The sequence below is a fragment of the Balaenoptera borealis genome (assembly GCF_965194805.1).
Source record: "Balaenoptera borealis genome assembly, chromosome: 2".
Lineage (NCBI taxonomy): Eukaryota > Metazoa > Chordata > Mammalia > Artiodactyla > Balaenopteridae > Balaenoptera > Balaenoptera borealis.
This window is the reverse complement of record NC_138867.1, coordinates 32,641,887-32,660,176: the sequence shown is the minus strand read 5'-3', so window position 1 is coordinate 32,660,176 and position 18,290 is coordinate 32,641,887. Positions and strand designations below refer to the sequence as shown.

The 18,290-nt window shown below is 36.1% G+C and overlaps 1 protein-coding gene across 9 annotated transcripts in view; it reads left to right on the top strand.

The window, feature by feature from the left end:
- Positions 1–18,290, top strand: part of CPLANE1 (ciliogenesis and planar polarity effector complex subunit 1) — a 131,707-nt gene that overhangs the window by 32,940 nt on the left and 80,477 nt on the right. For all 9 annotated transcript variants that reach the window (XM_082382116.1, XM_082382123.1, XM_082382124.1 and 6 more), the window contains 8 exons: positions 1,284–1,501; positions 4,094–4,258; positions 9,004–9,142; positions 10,291–10,400; positions 10,520–10,678; positions 10,795–10,903; positions 12,582–12,882; positions 14,254–15,163. In XM_082382116.1, the coding sequence (XP_082238242.1) occupies positions 1,284–1,501; positions 4,094–4,258; positions 9,004–9,142; positions 10,291–10,400; positions 10,520–10,678; positions 10,795–10,903; positions 12,582–12,882; positions 14,254–15,163 (2,111 nt within the window). The remainder of the gene's footprint in view (positions 1–1,283; positions 1,502–4,093; positions 4,259–9,003; positions 9,143–10,290; positions 10,401–10,519; positions 10,679–10,794; positions 10,904–12,581; positions 12,883–14,253; positions 15,164–18,290) is intronic.

The window sequence follows — 18,290 nt, the reverse complement described above, 5'->3', positions numbered from 1 at the left end:
GTGTTCTTATAGGCTATATAGATTTGCCAAAATTCATTGAACTGGGGATTTCCCTGGTGGTTCAGTGGTTAAGACTCTGCACTCCCAGTGCAGGGGGCCCAGATTCCATCCCTGGTCAGGGAACTGGATCCCGCATGCCACAACTAAGCCGCGTGCTGCAGCTAAGACCCGGTGCAGCCAAATAAATATTTTAAAAAACAAACAAACAAAAAACAAACAAAAGTCATTGAACTGTACACTTAAAAAGGATAAATTTTAGTGTATGTAAATTATACCTCAACAAACTGATTTAAAAACAAAAAACTCAGCAGATGGTTAGTGAACTGGAAAATAAATTTGATCTATCTCTGTATATATACACACACAAAAAATATATATATAGAGAGATAAAAATGTATAGATATAAAGAAAAGAGTTGGAAAATATGAAAGAGAAGTTAAACTTTGTATAGAACACAAAGACACAACATATGTCTAATAGGAGTTTCAGTAGAGCCACACCAAATTCTGGATAGTGACTACCTCTGGAGAGAGGAAGTGAAATAAGATTGGTACCTAAGGAATTTCAGCTGTATTTGCAACATTTTTTTTTTAATCTAAATTGAATGTAGGAAACATGTTAATACCAGACAAGGATGAAAAGTCAGTATGTGAGTGTTTTCATATTATATTCTATACCTTAAAGTATGCTTAAAATATTTCCTAATATAAAAGTACATAAGTCTCCAATTCTGCCACCTGCATCTCTGCATTTTGCCTTCTGGGACATGTCTCCATATATACAAATACTTATATAATTGAAGCCATACTGTATGACTATTTTGTATATTTCTGGGTTTTTTTTTTAGCTTCACAAGTCCTTTTTATTATAAAAGTACTGTGATGGACTATTATGAAAAAGAAAATAATTACTCTCTCACTGCCTTCATTTAATGTTGTATATTATTTTGGAGTCTTTATTGACATTTTATTTTTCCCATTAATATTTTCTCTTTTATTATTATTTTTGAGTCACGACTATATTCCAAGATTATTTTTATTATATAATTATTATTACAGTATCTTGTATAATTTTGGAAAAGTCTTTGTGCTCTGATTACCTATAATCTTAAAAGTAAGAGAATCTTTATTAAGTTTCTGTCTAGAAGTTTGGGTTTTTTGCATGTCAACCAATATGTTCATTTTTGGCAATCAGCTTTTTCAGATATGAAATTTTATCCTACAAAATAGCATGAAAAGTATAATATAAATTTTAACTACTTTACCTAATTTTGTATTTGCTAGATCCCATTGAAGAAGAAGATGCAGATCTGCTATTTGGTTCTGTGCAGGAAGTACTGAAAGCAGCAGTTATGGCTGATGCAGATATTCTTTCAGAGACATTTCAGCTTCTGATAAACTCTGCCAAGGACTTCAGTCAGAGACTGTGGGGCTTAGTGCCAGTCGGCTTGTATCTTCCAGCTCCTCCATTGTATTGTCCTCAGCCAGCTATTCTTAGTGAAGTAAGCTTAGTGTTTAATCTTTTAATTAATTTAAAGTTGATTTTGTCCAATTTTTAAAATAATCAACTTGATAATAATCATCAAGTTAAAAATGCAGGCTCTGAAGCTAACTTCTGGATTCCAGCTTTGCTGTTTATTTATTGTGTAATATTGGGCAGTGTACTAAACTGATGTTTCAGTTTCCTTATCTGTAAAATGAAGATGATGATAGTACCTCTGACAGCATTATTGAGAGTATTAAATGAGATATCCTGTAAAAGCTTTTACTTTAGGGCCTAGGACACATAGTAAGCATTCAATAAATGTTAAAATTATTGAAATAAAATTATTTCAATAATAAAACAAAATTAAGAGATATTTCTCTGTATCCAGATTTTAAAAAAATAAACATTTGTTTAGGGTAGCAAAATAAAGAATGTCAGAATTTAGAAGCCATACATTATTTTTTATTTTATTATTTATTTATTTATTTATTTTTGGCTGCGTTGGGTCTTTGTTGCTGCGTGCGGGCTTTCTCTAGTTGTGGCGAGCGGGGGCTACTCTTCGTTGCAGTGCGTGGGCTTCTCATTGCGGTGGCTTCTCTTGTTGCAGAGCACGGGATCTAGGCATGCAGGCTTCAGTAGTTGTGGCATATGGGCTCAGTAGTTGCGGCTCGCAGGCTCTAGAGTGCAGGCTCAGTAGTTGTGGCACATGGGCTTAGTTGCTCCGTGGCATGTGGGATCTTCCGGGACCAGGGAGGGCTTGAACCCAATTCCCCTGCATTGGCAGGTGGATTCTTAACCACTGTGCCATCAGGGAAGTCCCAAGCCATACATTATTTTAGTCTTTTATTCATCTCATTGTCTGTGCCTCTTTTGAAAGACTTAGTTTGATTTTTCTTTGGTTTGAAAGGTCATTTTTTTCTCCTACACTTTTCAAATGATAGTTCTGTCTTATAAATAGCAATACTGTATTCCTCTCAGGAACTTTTCCTCTGCTCTTATTGAAAATCATAACATTACAGTTAGCTGGTTTTAGGATTTAAAGTGTTAATGTAAATTATTTACATTTAAATTGTTTTAATATTCAATTAGCAGTTTAAATTGATTCTGGTATTGTTTCCTTACTACTTTTTCAGAATTAGCAACTTTTTTTCTTTTTCTTATTTTAGACTTATTTGCTGTATTCTCATTGTTATATTTCAAGTTACGTTTCAGTAGGTTAAAATATTTCATTTGTTGATATTTCAGGTGTAATATATTACAAATGGAAAGAATAAGTAGTCCATGGTATTTCTCAGTAACTCCTCTTTCCTCTCATATCTGAGTCTTCAGTATGTTGGTTTAGGAATTAGAAATAGCATTTAAGATATTTTTGGATATGCTATGCTGTTATTAGTTTTGTAACTATCCTTAGTAGTACTTCATTTTATTATTTTTTAGTAAAATAATCTTCAATGGTAGGATTTCTCTTAAATGTCCCTCTATATCGGTTAGAACCCTTGGGTTGTAAGTAACAGAAAACTTGGTAAATATTGGCTGGCATAATTGAGAAGCCCAGTTATGTTACCAAAGACTTGGGTTCTTTCTTTTAGTTTGTTTTCTAAGGTGTCAGCTTCAGTTTAAGGCTGGCTCCCTTTGGGGGAACAGGATAGCTGCCAGTAGCTTCTAAGGATACCTTGTCCATGTCCAAAGGGAGTGGGAAGGGGAGAAAGAAAAGCAGTAAAAGTATTTCTCTCCCAGCATTCCAAGCAAGAGTACTGAGAGTTACTCTTGTAAGAGCGACTGAGGTCACTTCCCTGTCCTCGAATCAAACACCTTGGCTAGGGCTAATACAAGGTACTGCTTGGCAGTTGACTAGGGCCTTCCTTGGCAGCTAGGGATATGGGATCAGCTCTCCTTGAATCATTTGGCTATGTAGGAGAGGGGCAGATACCCAAATAAAAACTGAATACTCTTAAGAAGTGACAATGGTAGGAGAAGGTTGGGGAAGCAAATGTTTACAGTACTCACATTATCTCATTCTCTGGGAAATTAATCTGTAGCTACTGACTTGAATTGTGTTTATTCAAGAAACATTTGTTGGATCCTACCACATACTGGAGTTTACTCTATGCACTATATGACAAGGCCTTTGCTCCTGGGTAGTTCTCAATAGTGTGGGAAACAGATACATAAATCAGCAAGAATAGATTAGTGAAAGCTATAATGGAAGTCTGAGCAAAGTGTCATAGTAGCACAGAATGGGAGGGCTTCACAGAGGAGGTGACATTGAAATATAATGGGATTTTTCCAGGAAGAGGAAGGAAAAAGTCATTCTTTTTGAAAGGAGCTTTCTCTGTAACATTCCACCCATGGAGTCAGGGGTGATGGCTTCAACTGTTGTAGCCGAAGACTTGGGATTAGGGTCGACTTATCCCTTTACATTGAGGTGAGAGAAGTGTTTCCTTGACACTAGAAATAGCTATAGTTAATATCTGAGGCCATGCCTCAAAACTTCCTTTATAGATGTCCAGGAATATTCTACTTTGAGAGGCACTATCTTTATTTTCACTTTAACATTTTAAGTTTCTGTTTTACTAGCTACTAAAATTGTTGTTATTTTTTTTTTTAGGAAGATGGTGATGATCTTCTTTTAAAAGCTGAAAAAAATAATCGCCAAAAGGTGTCTGGAATCCTTCAGCGTATTCTCTTGCTTTTCCGGGCAGCTCGGTGTTCTTTTCCTGTAGCACAGTGGTACATCTTGCAGTTGAGATGGGCAAGAAAAGTCATGCAGAAGGTATGGAAATGTCCTAGTCACTTATGTGCTATTGAAATAAGGAAGAACCTTTTGTATTCTATTACAAGTTAATCACTAAAGGGTTGTTGCCTCTAACCTTAAATTATACATAATGGCCCATGTTTGGGAACCCTGCTTCCCTGGTAATGAGCATTAAGCTAAAATACCTCTTTTTAGCTAACAAGGAAACGTCCTGACCAGGCCCACCTGTGAATGACTGCAGGGAGGAAGAAATTAACACATGCCTTCCAGAGGCTGATGGGAACCAGGAAGTGTTTGACTTTACTCCCTCCCCTTTTAGTATAAAAGGAGCCTGAATTCTAACTCAGGCAAGATGGTTCTTTGCGGCATGAGCCCACCATCTTCTCGGTTTGCTGGCTTTCTGAATAAAGTCGTTATTCCTTGCCCCAAGAACTCATTTCTCGATTATTGGCCTGTAGTGCAGCAAGCAGTATGAGCTTAGACTCGGTAACAGTATGGTAAGCAATTTAAATATACTAATATTTATTAATATTTATAATTGTGATATTTTCCCAAGGAGTCCTGCCCTATAAATCCATAAGTTTCAGGCTTATTTATAGTACAAAACCTGGACAGACCGGGTTCTTTCTGCTGAAAGATAAGGACTCTGAACTGGAGCTCAGTGTTAGTCCCATGTGGTCTGACAATAGAAAGTGTAACCTGGTCAGTTAATTCCAGGTAATTTCAGTTACTTTTTTTTTTCCCCAGTTACTTTCTTTTCCCACAATCATTGAAGATTTGAGCTTAATTCAGGGTTTACCCCACTTCTTCCTGAGACGTTATCTGTGTTCCTTGGGGGCTTCTGTGGTGTCAAACTGTGGAGAGTTAGAGTTAGTACTTGGCAGTGTGTTTCCTTGCAGTAGTCACCCCCAGTCAGAGTCTCCCCCTTCCTGTCTTTGGAGATGGGCAGTTCAGTTTGATTCTGGGGCTGTCATCCTCTTCTACACTGACTTCAGCTGAGATGTAGCTGCATTCTTACCTGATCTACAGCCAGATGGGACATCTGCTTGTATGTCCCTTACCCAGCTGCAATTCCCTTGTTGTCTGTCTCTCTGTAAAATGTGGAGCTAAATATTATTAGCCCCCAAAATCTAAAATTTGGCCCTTGATTAAATTACTAAATGTAACGAGAGTTTACAACTTTTTTTAGTAGAAACCCTAAGAGAGACTGAGAAGTTGTTTATCAAGTTGTTTTTGAAAATTATCCTTTTTTTTAGAGAGAAAGGTTTGTGAAATTTGCATACAGCTACCATAAAAATACAAGTTAAAACTATTAAAACTATACTCATTCTATATCTTGTTATCCCAAAGGTGTTTTTAAGGATGTTTACTAAGAAGGGCAAAGAGTTTTCCTGTATTATTGAAAGACTGTTTTTAATAGTTTCAAGATCTGTTGAGCCTGAGTGTTTGTTATAGGAAATTTTATTTTAAAAATTGCTTGTTGTAGAAAACGGTTTCCTTTATTATTATTATTATTTTTTGGACTGCGTTGGGTCTTCGTTGCTGCGCGCGGGCTTTCTCTAGTTGCGGCGAGCGGGGGCGACTCTTCGTTGCGGTGCGCGGGCTTCTCACTGCGGTGGCTTCTCTTGTTGTAGAGCACAGGCTCTAGGCAAGTGAAATGTGGAAAAGGAAGGCAGGAGAAATGAGGCACAAGGGAGGATGAGAAGAGTGATAAGGACTCGGTTCAACCTTGCTGGTTTCAAGAGGGCCATTATCCGAGGAATGAAGGCAGCTTCTAGAAACTGAAAATGTTTCCCCAGCCTATAGCCAGTAAGGAAATGGGGGACCTCAGTCCTATAACCACGTGGAATGGAATTCTGTCAACAACCTGAATGAGCCTGGAAATAAATTTCCCCTAGAATCTCTAAAAAGGAAGGCAGCCCTGCTGTTACTTTGATTGGCTTTGTGAGACTCTAAGCAGAGAGCCCGCTGAGCTGTACCTAGACTTCTGATCCACAGAAACTGTGTGGTAGTAGATGGGTGTTGGTTTCAGCCATCAAATTCCTGGTAATTTGTTAGGCTAGTAATAGGAAACTAATATAATGCAGAATCTTTATTTTAGCTAATTTCTTTATCATTTTTTAATTGATATATAAATTACAGTCCATAAAATTCACCTTTTAAAAATGTACAATCCCTTGGTTTTTAGTATATTCACAGAGTTGTGCAGCCATCACCACTGTTTAATTCCAGAATATTTTCATCACCCCAAAAAAGAAACACATTAGTAGTAACTTCCATTTCCTTTTCTTCCCAGCCCCTGGCAACCATTAATTTACTTTCTTGTCTCTTCGAATTGGCCTACTATAGACATTTTATATAAGTGAAATCATACAATATGTGGCTTTTTGTGACTGGCTTCTTTCACTTAGCATAATGGTTTTAAAGTTCATCCATGTCATAGCATGAGTCAGTAGTTTATTCCTTTTTGTGGCTGAATAATATTCCATTGTATGGATATATAACATTTTGTTTATCTCTTCATCCATTGATGGACATTTGGATTGCTTCCACTTTTTAGCTATTATGAGTAATGCTGCTATGAACATTTATGTATAAGTTTTTTTTGGGGGGGGGTGCAGTTTATTTATTTATGTATTTATGTATGTATGTATGTATGTACGTATGGCTGCGTTGGGTCTTTGTTGCTGCGTGCGGGCTTTCTCTAACTGTGTCGAGCCGGGGCTACTCTTGGTTAGAGAGTGGGGTGGGGGGAAGCCCCGCAGTGTGCGGGCTTCTCATTGCAGTGGCTTCTCTTGCTGTGGAGCATAGGCTGTAGGCACGCGGGCTTCAGTAGTTGTGGCTCACGGGCTCTAGAGCGCAGGCTCAGTAGCTGTGGTGCATGGACTTTGTTGCTCCGCAGCATGTGGGATCTTCCCGGACCAGGGATTGAACCCGTGTCCCCTGCATTGGCAGGCGGATTCGTAACCACTGTGCCACCAGGGAAGCCCCTATGTATAAGTTTTTGTGTAGACACATGTTTTTCATCCATGGTCAAACTGCACCAATAATTGCAAGGATATAGGTAGCGAAAAGATATAGATGAAGTGTAGCGAACTCTGGAATTGCATACACTGCTCCAAGTCTTTTCTCACTGCAGAAGAATGTGTCCTGGTCTTCTTTTTAACGTCATGACACAAAAGGGAGCTATTTCAGTTATTTAACATCTCCTTTTTATATCTCTCTAATTATATAGCTTGTGTAACATTTTCCAGGGGTCATATTCCATAAATCCATACATTCTAGATTTGTTTCTAATAACCAACCTAGACAGACTCTGTACATCTGGTAAATACTATTAATTTGTTTGATAAGAAGTCTGTCCTTAGCATGCTTACAAGGGGATTTGACTAGATCATGTCTTTCTGGAAGTGAATAGTAGAGGGAGAAAATAGATTACTAGCCTGCTGCTAATCCTTTTCTTCCCAGGTTTATGTCTCTTAGATCCCTTTTCTTTTATTCTTTTTTTTAAAAATAAGTTTATTTTTATTTATTTAGTTTTGGCTGCGTTTGGTCTTTGTTGCTGCATGTGGGCTTTCTCTAGTTGTGGCGAGCAGGGGCTACTCTTCTTTGCAGTGCACTTGCTTCTCATAACATTGGCTTCTCTTGTTGTGGAGCATGGGCTCTAGGTGCGTGGGCTTCAGTAGTTGTGGCTCACGGGCTCTAGAGCGCAGGCTCAGTAGTTGTGGCGCACAGGCTTAGTTGCTCCACGGCATGTGGAATCTTCCCGGACCAGGGCTCGAACCCGTGTTCCCTGCATTGTCAGGCAGATTCTTAACCACTGTGCCACCAGGGAAGTCCCCCTTTTCTTTTATTCTATCACAGTTTCCTTTAACACACAGTAGTTTCCTTTATTTTCTATTCTTGATTTGTTAGAGAGATTAGGTAGTTGGTCCTGAACCATATTTTGGATTTGTCTGTCATTTTTTCGTTTAGTGTCATTGAAGTTGTTCCTCTTTTCTTTTATTTTCTCTAAGCTGGTAATTAATCTATTCTCATCAAAGTAGACAGGTTTGATTAAATTCAGGTTAACATTTCTTAGAATTGAATCCTTCATAAGTGGTATTGTATACTTCCCCTCTGCAGCACATCATGTTGCATATACGTCTTTTTCTTTCACTTTTCATGATAGTGAGATGGATCAATGAATTTGGGTCATGTTCCACCCACTATGATGTTCTCCATCAACCCATCAATTTTTTACCTAATTTAGCATTTATTGATGATCCTCGCTAGAGTCATTTTTTTATTAGGAGTTGCCAAATGATGACTTTGTAATTCTGTCACCTATAGATTAGTTTTTTAAAGTTTTGTATGTAGATATACCTTTTTCTGTATTAGTTTTTAGGTAATGCACATAGGTAGAGTTAGATACTTAAGTTTATTTTCTTTACTATTCCTTTGGGGAAAGTCAGGGCAAATAGCATTAAATTCTTTTTATACAGAACTTTTTAGGCAAAACTGAGTGACAAGAGAGGTTAATTTGGCTAGAACCTTTTTTTTTTCCTTTGAGATTTAGCCTAGTGGATTTGTTGAATTAAATTTGTGAGCTAAGTTTCTGAAAGTACAAGTGATTTCAGGGATATTTTCTTACATAGTATGGGAACCATGCTGAGTTTTCCACTCTTTGTGGTTTATCTTACCTGCCTTGTTTGTTGCTTTATAGTTTCCTTAAAAATTGACTTATATGACTGGTAATTAACATATTCTTTCTTTACTATCAGATTCGAATGAAAGGATCCCTTCCTTCATTGAGTCCTTTCCCTCAGTCGTTACTTAATTTCTGTAAAGGAGGTGTAGCATTCTTTCGACCTGGAGCAACTGGAGACCACAAGCTTGATGAAGTGTCCATTAAAGCAATAGGTTTGTCCAAAATGAGCTGCTTGCTTAGAAATTAGGCCTAAATATTAGTAATGATATATTTTACATTTGATTCGGGGAAGTTTCATGTAACAGAGTACTGTGCTGATAATGAAAAGACCGTGGAAATATGGAAATATATTGAGGGTCCAGTGGTCCAGTGGTCAAGAATCTGTGCTTCCACTGCAGGGGGCACAGGTTTGATCCCCAGTCAGAGAACTAAGATCCCACGTGCCTCGTGGTGCGGCCAGGAAAAAAAAAAAAAGAAAAGGTATCTAAGATATATTAGGTGAAAAAAGAGATAGTTGCAAAACTGTATATACATAGTATGATTTTATATATCTTTGTGTACTTGTATTACTTTTAATAAAAAATTGTTTTATATTGGAAATTATATTTCTAATATTGAAAAATTTTTAACTTAAATGCCTATTATTTTTTTTTAATAAATTTATTTTTGGCTGTGTTGGGTCTTCGTTGCTGTGCTCGGGCCCTCTCTAGCTGTGGTGAACGGAGGCTACCCTTCGTTGCAGTGCTTCTCATTGCGGTGGCTTCTCTTGTTGTGGAGCACAGGCTTTAGGCACGCGAGCTTCAGTAGTTGCAACATGCGGGCTCAGCAGTTGTGGCTTGTGGACTCTAGAGCGCAGGCTCAGTAGTTGTGGCGCATGGGCTTAGTTGCTCCGCGGCATGTGAAATCTTCCCGGACCAGAGCTCGAACCCGTGTCCCCTGCATTGGCAGGCGGATTCTTAACCACTGTGCCACCAGGAAGTCCCTTAAATGCCTATTAATAAGTGATTTTCCAAATAAATTAACAATATGGTATTAAGTAGAGCTATGTGTATTGGCTTTGAAAAATATCTACAATATACTCTAAAGCAAGTAAACTACCAATAAATAGAGTAGCTTATTTACTCTATAAAGTTTTTAATATTTTCATGCAAGTGACATGTATGAAATATTCTGGAATAATATGTGTAAAAATTCTGTAAGGATCTCCACAAATTTTATATAAAGTATTGAGGATGAGCATGTTTCTTTTATAATCAACAGTATAAAGACATTTATTTTGGAAAACAAATAACCAACAGTTGTTATAATATTAATGTATATACTCATACAGCCTTCTTTCATATTTCCATTCCTGATTTAGGTTGCTTCAGAGAACTTTGTGCTTTGTGTTGGATGCTGCATGCCCGTGATAAGTTATCCTATAGCTGCAGGCAATATCAGAAGGCAAGAGAAAATGTGGAGGGAAAAAAGGTATCAATTACACAAGAAGAAGAAAAATAAATGTTACTTGGGAAATTATTGCTTGATCGAAGAATCTAGTCTATCTGTCTAAAGTGAAAAGGAAATGATATCTTTCAATATCCGTTTAGGACCTCGAAGTGAAGTTTGATTCTTGCATGGTTGAGCACTGTCTCAGTGCAGTGGAATGGGCTTGTAGAATGCTACCCTTCTCTCGGTTTTCTAATATTGAAGAACTTATTCAGGATCTAATTTTGAGCCTCATTGGAGAACTGCCACCAATCAGAGAGGTAATGTAAATGTAGGTGAAAATAAACTAAATCAGAATCAGAGACTGTAAAGAATTTTAATTTTATTTGTAATTAAGAATGATGCTCATAAAACTCATTTTTAAATTTTTCTGAAGGTAGCAGAAATTTTTGTGAAAGCATTTCCCAATCCTGAGGACATAAGGGTTCCTTTAAGAGAAAAATATCACTCTCTTCAACAGAGACTCAGACACTATGTTGTGAAAGGTATTATTTGTCATTTCTTAGATATCTGATAGATAAATTGCTGAAGATTCTCATTTTGTTTTGAAAGCATTTATTTTCTAGTGCTTATGTTTTTATGCATTTCTCTTTGGAGATAGGAGTATGAGAAGTCAGAAGCACTTCCCCATTACGGAAGCACCAATTCTATTGCTTTGGAACCAGACAAAGCTGACTTCATGTCATGGCTCTGTCAGTTAGTGACTGTGTGACCATAGGCAAGTTGCTCAGTATCTCTGAGCCTCTTTTCCTTATTTGTAAAATGAGTATATTAATACTTCTTTATGAATATGTATTGAAAGAGGATTAAACAAGATAAAACATATAAAATGAATATATAATGCTTTGTATAATGCAGATATTTTATTGAAAACTAGTATTCTCCTTTTATGGTTATTTATGCTCCTTATTTTATACTATACGTTCAAGATGACCTTGTGAAAAATTTTTTTTTTTTGTGGTAAAATATAAATAATATAAAATTTACCATTTTTAAGTGTGCAGTTCAATGGCATTAAGCACAGGCATACCTTGGAGATATTACAGGTTTGGTTCCAGACCACCATAATAAAGTCAATAATGCAGTAATGCAAGTCACATGAATTTTTTGGTTTCCTAGTGCATATAAAAGTTATGTTTGCAGTATACTATAGTCTATTAAGTGTGCTCTAAAAAAAGACAATGTATATACCTTAATTAAAAAAGTACTTTATTGCTAAAAAATGCTAACCATTATCCGAGTCATAATCATAAGCAAGTCATAATCTTTTTGCAGTAGTAGCATTAAAGATCACTGATCACAGGTCACCAAAACAAATCTCATAATAATGAAAAAGTTTGAAATGCTGTGAGAATTAGCAATATGTGACACAGAGACACGAAGTGAGCAAATGCTGCTGGAAAAATGGCACCAGTAGACTTGCTTGAAGGTTGCCCCAAACCTTCACAGATATTGCAATTTGTAAAAGATGCAATATCTGTGAAGTACAATAAAATGAGGTATTCATAATGTTGTAGAAATTTTTAAAGAATTCAAATTACTCTCTGTTTTAGAACTATAGTCTAGTTATTTAAGTCTAGAACTATCCTATGATTGTACATTATTGCATTAATGTACTTACGTTGTATTTGTGATTTATATTTTTTCAGACTTTTTTGAAATCTCTAAAATGTCGTGTTTATGTATTAATGATATTTAAAAATTTTTATGTAGGCAGTCTTGAAAAACTTCCCTTTCTATTGTTTCCTGTTACTTGAAGTCAGAAAGGTGTTTTTGTTTCTTTGGCTAAAATTATACGTATTTTCTCTTGTGTGCCACTCTGTGGGAATGAGAAGAATGTTAGTGATTCTTTCTCTAATTATCCGGTTTTTGAAACAGTTAAATTACTTCTAAATTTTTTGTTTTCTAGGGCATACTTTTTTATGGAGTCACTTTTATTGTTCTTTAATGGACCTTTTCTAGCTTCTGCTGTTCTACCTTAAAAATATGGACCATACCTTTCTAACAGATATTGAAAAAAAGCATGATCTGTAAGATTGTAGAACTAAGCCTTAGCCATCAGTTAGATTTCATGTTCCCAGGGGGAACCAGAATTGGATCCCCTTATGTCTTGAGTTGAAACATTTTAATGAACTTTAAGGCCTTTTGTTCTTTTCTTTCTAGGTCCCCAAACTCAGGAAATGATGTCTGTTATCATGCATTCTATCCATAAAGTGAGGGTGAAAGCTCTGAAACGTGTGCAGAGAAATATAGGTTCTTTTGAGATGAATATATGGGAACCAACTGAAGAAGAAAAACCAGCTGAGGTTCTAGGTTTTGACACGTTTTCCTTGGGAACTAGTTTGAGCAGGAGCACACTCCCAGAACCAGGGAATTCTCTGGTCCACAGTGATGCAGATACAGCTGATACTTTCTTGGAAGCTTTGTTGGCTGAAGAAAAAAGTAGGATACATTTCTCTCAAAGGTACAATTGAGATCTCATAATAGAAAGCATTCACTTCCTTTGGGAACAAAGTACTTTCAGTATTTTCATGCAACTGATGACCTGATTTTTATTTCCAGCAACCTCACTGATTATATTATTACCACCCTCCATACCCACAAGAATGTTAGGAGTGTAAGATGAAACTGTACATTTGACAATCCATTTAAAATATTACTGAGATACAAAATAATTTTGCCACCTGAAGGTATAAAATAAAATGAGTAGATGAAATTCTAGAGTTCACTGGAGGACTTTTAGTTCTTTTAGCAATCTTAGACTTAAATAGTTCAGGATTATTTGGTTAGCTATATTATTTTTAGAGTTTCCAGGGAAGGAATTTGCAAATTCATCTTTTTTTTTTTCTCTTTGCACATTCATCTTTGAAGCTTGTCTGTAAATTGTTGAGAAATTCTTGCTTATCATTTAAACCTCTGTTACTTTGATTTAAGCAGATTTTTTTCTTTATAATTCAGTATCTACAATGCAGTTTATCCTTCTCATGATCGAAAGACTATATAATCAACCATAATCTTGCTTAAGTGAAATAATATCATCTACTTCAAACATCTGCTTAAACTGTATCTGGTAGTATCATAAATGATGTGCTTGTTTCACCAAGCAACTTCAGTGTTAGCACAGGAATACCTTGGAGGCTGCTTATTGTGTATTCTTAATAGGAAGAGACATGGCGGCTTCAGCCCAGGTGCCTAACTGGAAGCTTTCTTTTATTGAGGGAACTAGGGATCTGTGTTCTGCCCTAAGAACCATGTTAAAAGGAAACAGATTTAAAAGTAATTATGGCTGGCAGTTAGGTGCCTGCCCAACAGGTTAATAGCAGGAGAAAGTGTTTAGAAAAATACCCAACTTTTGTGTGGTAAAGAATCCTGAGGGCAGTCCTGCTTCTTGCATATCATACAGGGAAGCTGAAAGGGGTAGATGCAAGAGAGAAACAGAAAGCTGTAAACTATGATGTGTATTGGTGGCTTGTGATTTTTTATTGACTTTGTACAGTATTTCTAAATTCTGACCTGTTAGAGGACCTTTTTTTTTTTTTCCCCAGAAAAAGTCATGTTTTTTTTAATAGTGAAATTCCTGTGAACCCATTTTAATCTTTTTTAACATAAAATTTCCCTTTTGATATTAATCTGTTATATTTTTTGGACTCAGAATGTTCAGCTCGAGTGAATACTTAGAGATCTTTGCCCCTCATTTGAAAGATAGGTTATCAAGGCATTAAAAAACAAGAGGTATGACTTAACCAGCGGAGAGAATTTTTATTGTCAATGCTAAGATCATTTTTAGTGATTAAATGATCTTAATTTTGTCTTTTTAAATTTTATTTTGCTATAGAAATGCCCCAAATCACATGGAATTAACATTGACTGGTAAGCCCAATGGAAAAAAGAAAATATGTAATCAGAAGGAAAACCCTAAAGGAAAAGAAGATCATGAAAAGTTATTACAAAATGCACTTCCTGTAATAGGTGTTTGGGAATTTGAACGTGACGATGATGAATATATTAAATTCCTTGAACTCTTCTTGAGTTATGTTCTTGAAAGAGACCTACTTGGTTCCAAGGATGCTGGCATTCCATTTCTAACTAGCTTTTCTGGACATCTTAGAGAACATGAACTTAATTCTTTACTTTTTGATGTACATACAACATTAAAACGACGTCAGGGCAAAACCAAAAGCCAGAATGTGTTTAGAGCTGGCTCTTGCTTTGTTGTTGCTCCTGAGTCATATGAGTATGAAAAATCAGAAAACCAGACACTTTCAGCTTCTGTACTGGTTAATCAAGGGATCAGGCCTTTTTTAGAGAACCCTTTGAATGAAGTCAATAAAAATGAAGGGAAGAGTGGGTTGTTTGGTTTAAAACAGAAGTCAGTTTACAGAATACAAGATGACAATGCAGAGAAAACTTTAATACAGAGATTGTCAAACCATAGTTTTTGCACTCCCAAGTCTATTGAAACTAGAAGATGTATTTTCAAAGCAATTCAACGCAACGATATTAACCCTCAAGAGGATCTTCCTCTAGCACTAAATAACACATTTGGCAGTATAAGAAGGCTGTTGGAATGGATGATAAGATGGTCTGATAGAAGACTGCTCTGTGATTTTGGTCTCACTGCGTCATCCTGTGAGCACAGTCCCGTCATTCGTGTAAAGACCTCTACAGCTGCCATTCTTACATCATTGTGGCTTTTGAAACAACCCTATTTTGCTACATATAAGGCAAAAAATGCCATTATTAAGGTAAAGAATTGTTAATTACATACAAATGAGAATTCTCATTTTAGATTAAAACTATATTTATATTTCCCTATCTAATAAAGAATCACTAAGTAACAAAGTTAATGACAATGCTGATTATAACCTGTATCGCCTAATTTTTTAAAGTGGTTCCTTTAATTGTTAAAAATGATAAATTAGGGTTAAAGTGCTTTCAGAGAGGCTGTGAGGTTTTGAGGTTTCATGTGTGTTTATAAGAAAGAAAAAGAGAGAGTTCCCTGGTGGTCTTAGTGGTTAGGATTTGGTGCTTTCACTGCCGTGGCCCGGGTTCAATCCCTGGTCGGGAAACTGATATATCCTGCAAGCTGCGTGGTGTGGCCAAAAAAAAAAAAAAAAAAAAAAAAAAAGAATGAGGAGGAAAAAGGAGATAATTTTAAGTGATATTACAAGTGGTATTACATTTCTATTATTTCTTTTTAAAGTTTTAGGGTTTTGTTCAGATGAGGGAGGACTAGGCAGCTGTTCAGTTTTTATTACTGATGTCTCACTCTATGTATTAGGGGATCATCTTTTCTTATACTATCTGGCAGATGAGGTTGGAGGGCCAAACCTAGAAAGGCAGATGGGTATCAGTAGAGAAATTAATGCTTATGGGCTATTCTTTCTTTTCTCTACCCAGTGGCAAGTAAAAGGCTGCTCTTTTAACCTAACTGTTTGCAAGGCAAGTATTTTTTTCATAAATATCTTTTGATTGAGTACTTGCTGTTGTACTCCAGAAAAAGATGGAGGTGAATTTCTTGGAAAACAAATTTCTATATGGTAAAGTAGTTGGGACATGGACTTTTTTTTTAATATTTGGAGAATTCCAATAGTATCTAAATTTGTTCTTTTTTGTTCATTTTTATTGAGGTATAATTCAAATTTGCTTTTGTTTCCTTTGCTTTTGGTGTCAGATCCAAAAAATCATCATCAAGGAGCTTAACTGTCTGTCTTTTCTTCTAGGAGCTTTATGGTTTCAGGTCTTACTTTCAAGTCTTTAATCCATTTTGAGTTAATTTTTGTGTTGGCTTCTATGTTGGCTGCATAAATGTTAATTGATGTTATATATTCTTGATGAATTGGCCCCTTTATCATTGTATAATGAGCTTCTTTGTCTCTTGTTATAGTCTTTGGCTTAAAGTTCGTTTTGTCTAAATATAGCTACCCCTGTTTTCCTTTGGTTTCTGCTTGCATGGAATACTTTTCCATCTCTTCACTTTCAGTATGTGTGTGTCCTTAAAGCTGAAGTGAGTCTCTTGTAGGCAGTATACAGTTGGGTCTTTTTTAAAATCCGTTCAACTACTCCATGTCTTCTGATTGGAGAATTTAGTCCATTTACCTTTAAATCAATTATAGATATGTATGGACATGTATGGGCTTAATACTGCCATTTTGTTAATTGTTTTCTGGTTGTTTTGTATTTCCTTTGTTCTTTTCTTCCTCTCTTGCTGTTTTTTTTGGCCATGCCACACGGCTTCAGGATCTCAGTTTCTTTCCCGACCAGGGATTGAACCCAGGCCACAGCAGTGACAGTGCAAATCCTAACCACTAGGCCACCAGGGAACTCCCTCTTCCTCTTTTGCTCTATTCTTTGAGATTTGAATATTTTCTTTAGAGGTATGCTTGGATTCCTTTTAAAAAATCTTTTGTGGGTTTTTTGTTTGTTTGTTTACTATAGGCTTTTGCTTTGTGGTTACCATGAGGCTTATACTAAAACAAGTTATATTTGTAATAGTCTGTTTTAAGCTGATAACTTAACTTTGAATGCATACAAAAGTTCTGCATATTTATTACACTACCCCTCTCCCTGCATTTTATATTTTTGATGTAACAATTTGTATCTTTTTACATTGTATATCCATTAATAAATTATTGTAGTTATAGTTATCTTTAATACTTTTGTGATTTATTCTTCATAGTAAAGTTATGAGTGTTTAACTCACCACCATTACAACACTAGAATATTCTGAATTTAACTATATATTTACCTTTACCAATGAGTTTTATGCTTTCATATGTTTTTCTGCTACTAATTAGCATCTATTTGTTTCAGCTTGAAGAACTCTTTTTAACTTTTCTTGTAAGGCTGGTTTAGTGGTCATGAACTCCTTCAGCTTTTGCTTGTCTGGAAAACTATCTTTCCTTCAATTCTGAAGGACAACTTTGCTGGGTAGAGTATTCTTGGTTGGCAGTTTTTTTCTTTCAGCACTTTTAATATATCATGCCATTCCCTTCTGGACTACGGAATTTCTGCTGAAAAATCTACTGACAACATTATAGGGGTTCCTTTATATGTAACAAATTGTTTTTTTGCTGCTTTTAAGATTCTCTCCTTGTTTTTAACTTTTGTCTCTTGGTGTAGGTCTCTTTGGATTTATGTTGTTTTTGAACTCTCTGGGCTTTCTGGATCTGATGTCTGTTTCTTTCCCTAGGTTTGAGTAGTTTTCAGCCATTATTTCTTTGAATAAGCTTTTTGCCCCTTTCTCTCTTTCTGGGACCTCTATAATGCATATATTGGTCCCTTAAGTTATCTGCACTCTTTTATTCTTCTTCCTTCTTGCTTCTTTGATTCCACTGCCCTATTTTTGAGTTCTCTGGTCCTTTTTTTCTGCTTGATTTAGTCTGTTACTGAATCCCTTCAGTGACTTTTTCAGTTCAGCTATTGTGTTCTTCAGCTCTAATTTACGTTTTGTACTTTTTTTGTATTTTCTGTCTCTTCCTTGAAAGTGTCACTTTGTTCATGCATTGTTCCCCTCATCTCAGTGATTGTTATTTTAGATCTCTATCAGGTAAATCACTTATCTCTTTCATTAAGATCTGTTTCTGGAGATTTATCTTATTCATTTGTTTGGAACATATTCCTCTGTTTCTTTATTTTCTTTGAGTTTCTTTGTTGGTTTCTGAGCATTAGATAAAATAGCCACATCGCCCAGTCTGAACAGAGTGGTCTTATGTAGGAGATGAAGCTCATCAGTTAGCCTGGCCTGAGCTTTTGGTTGTCTCTGAAACCTGTGTGATTATCTAAGCCTCCTTTGTTTTTAGTGATTCCTAGTAATTGAGGTTATGCGAAGACCTGTCAGTGTCCCAAAGGGGTAGATCGCATTTAGCACCA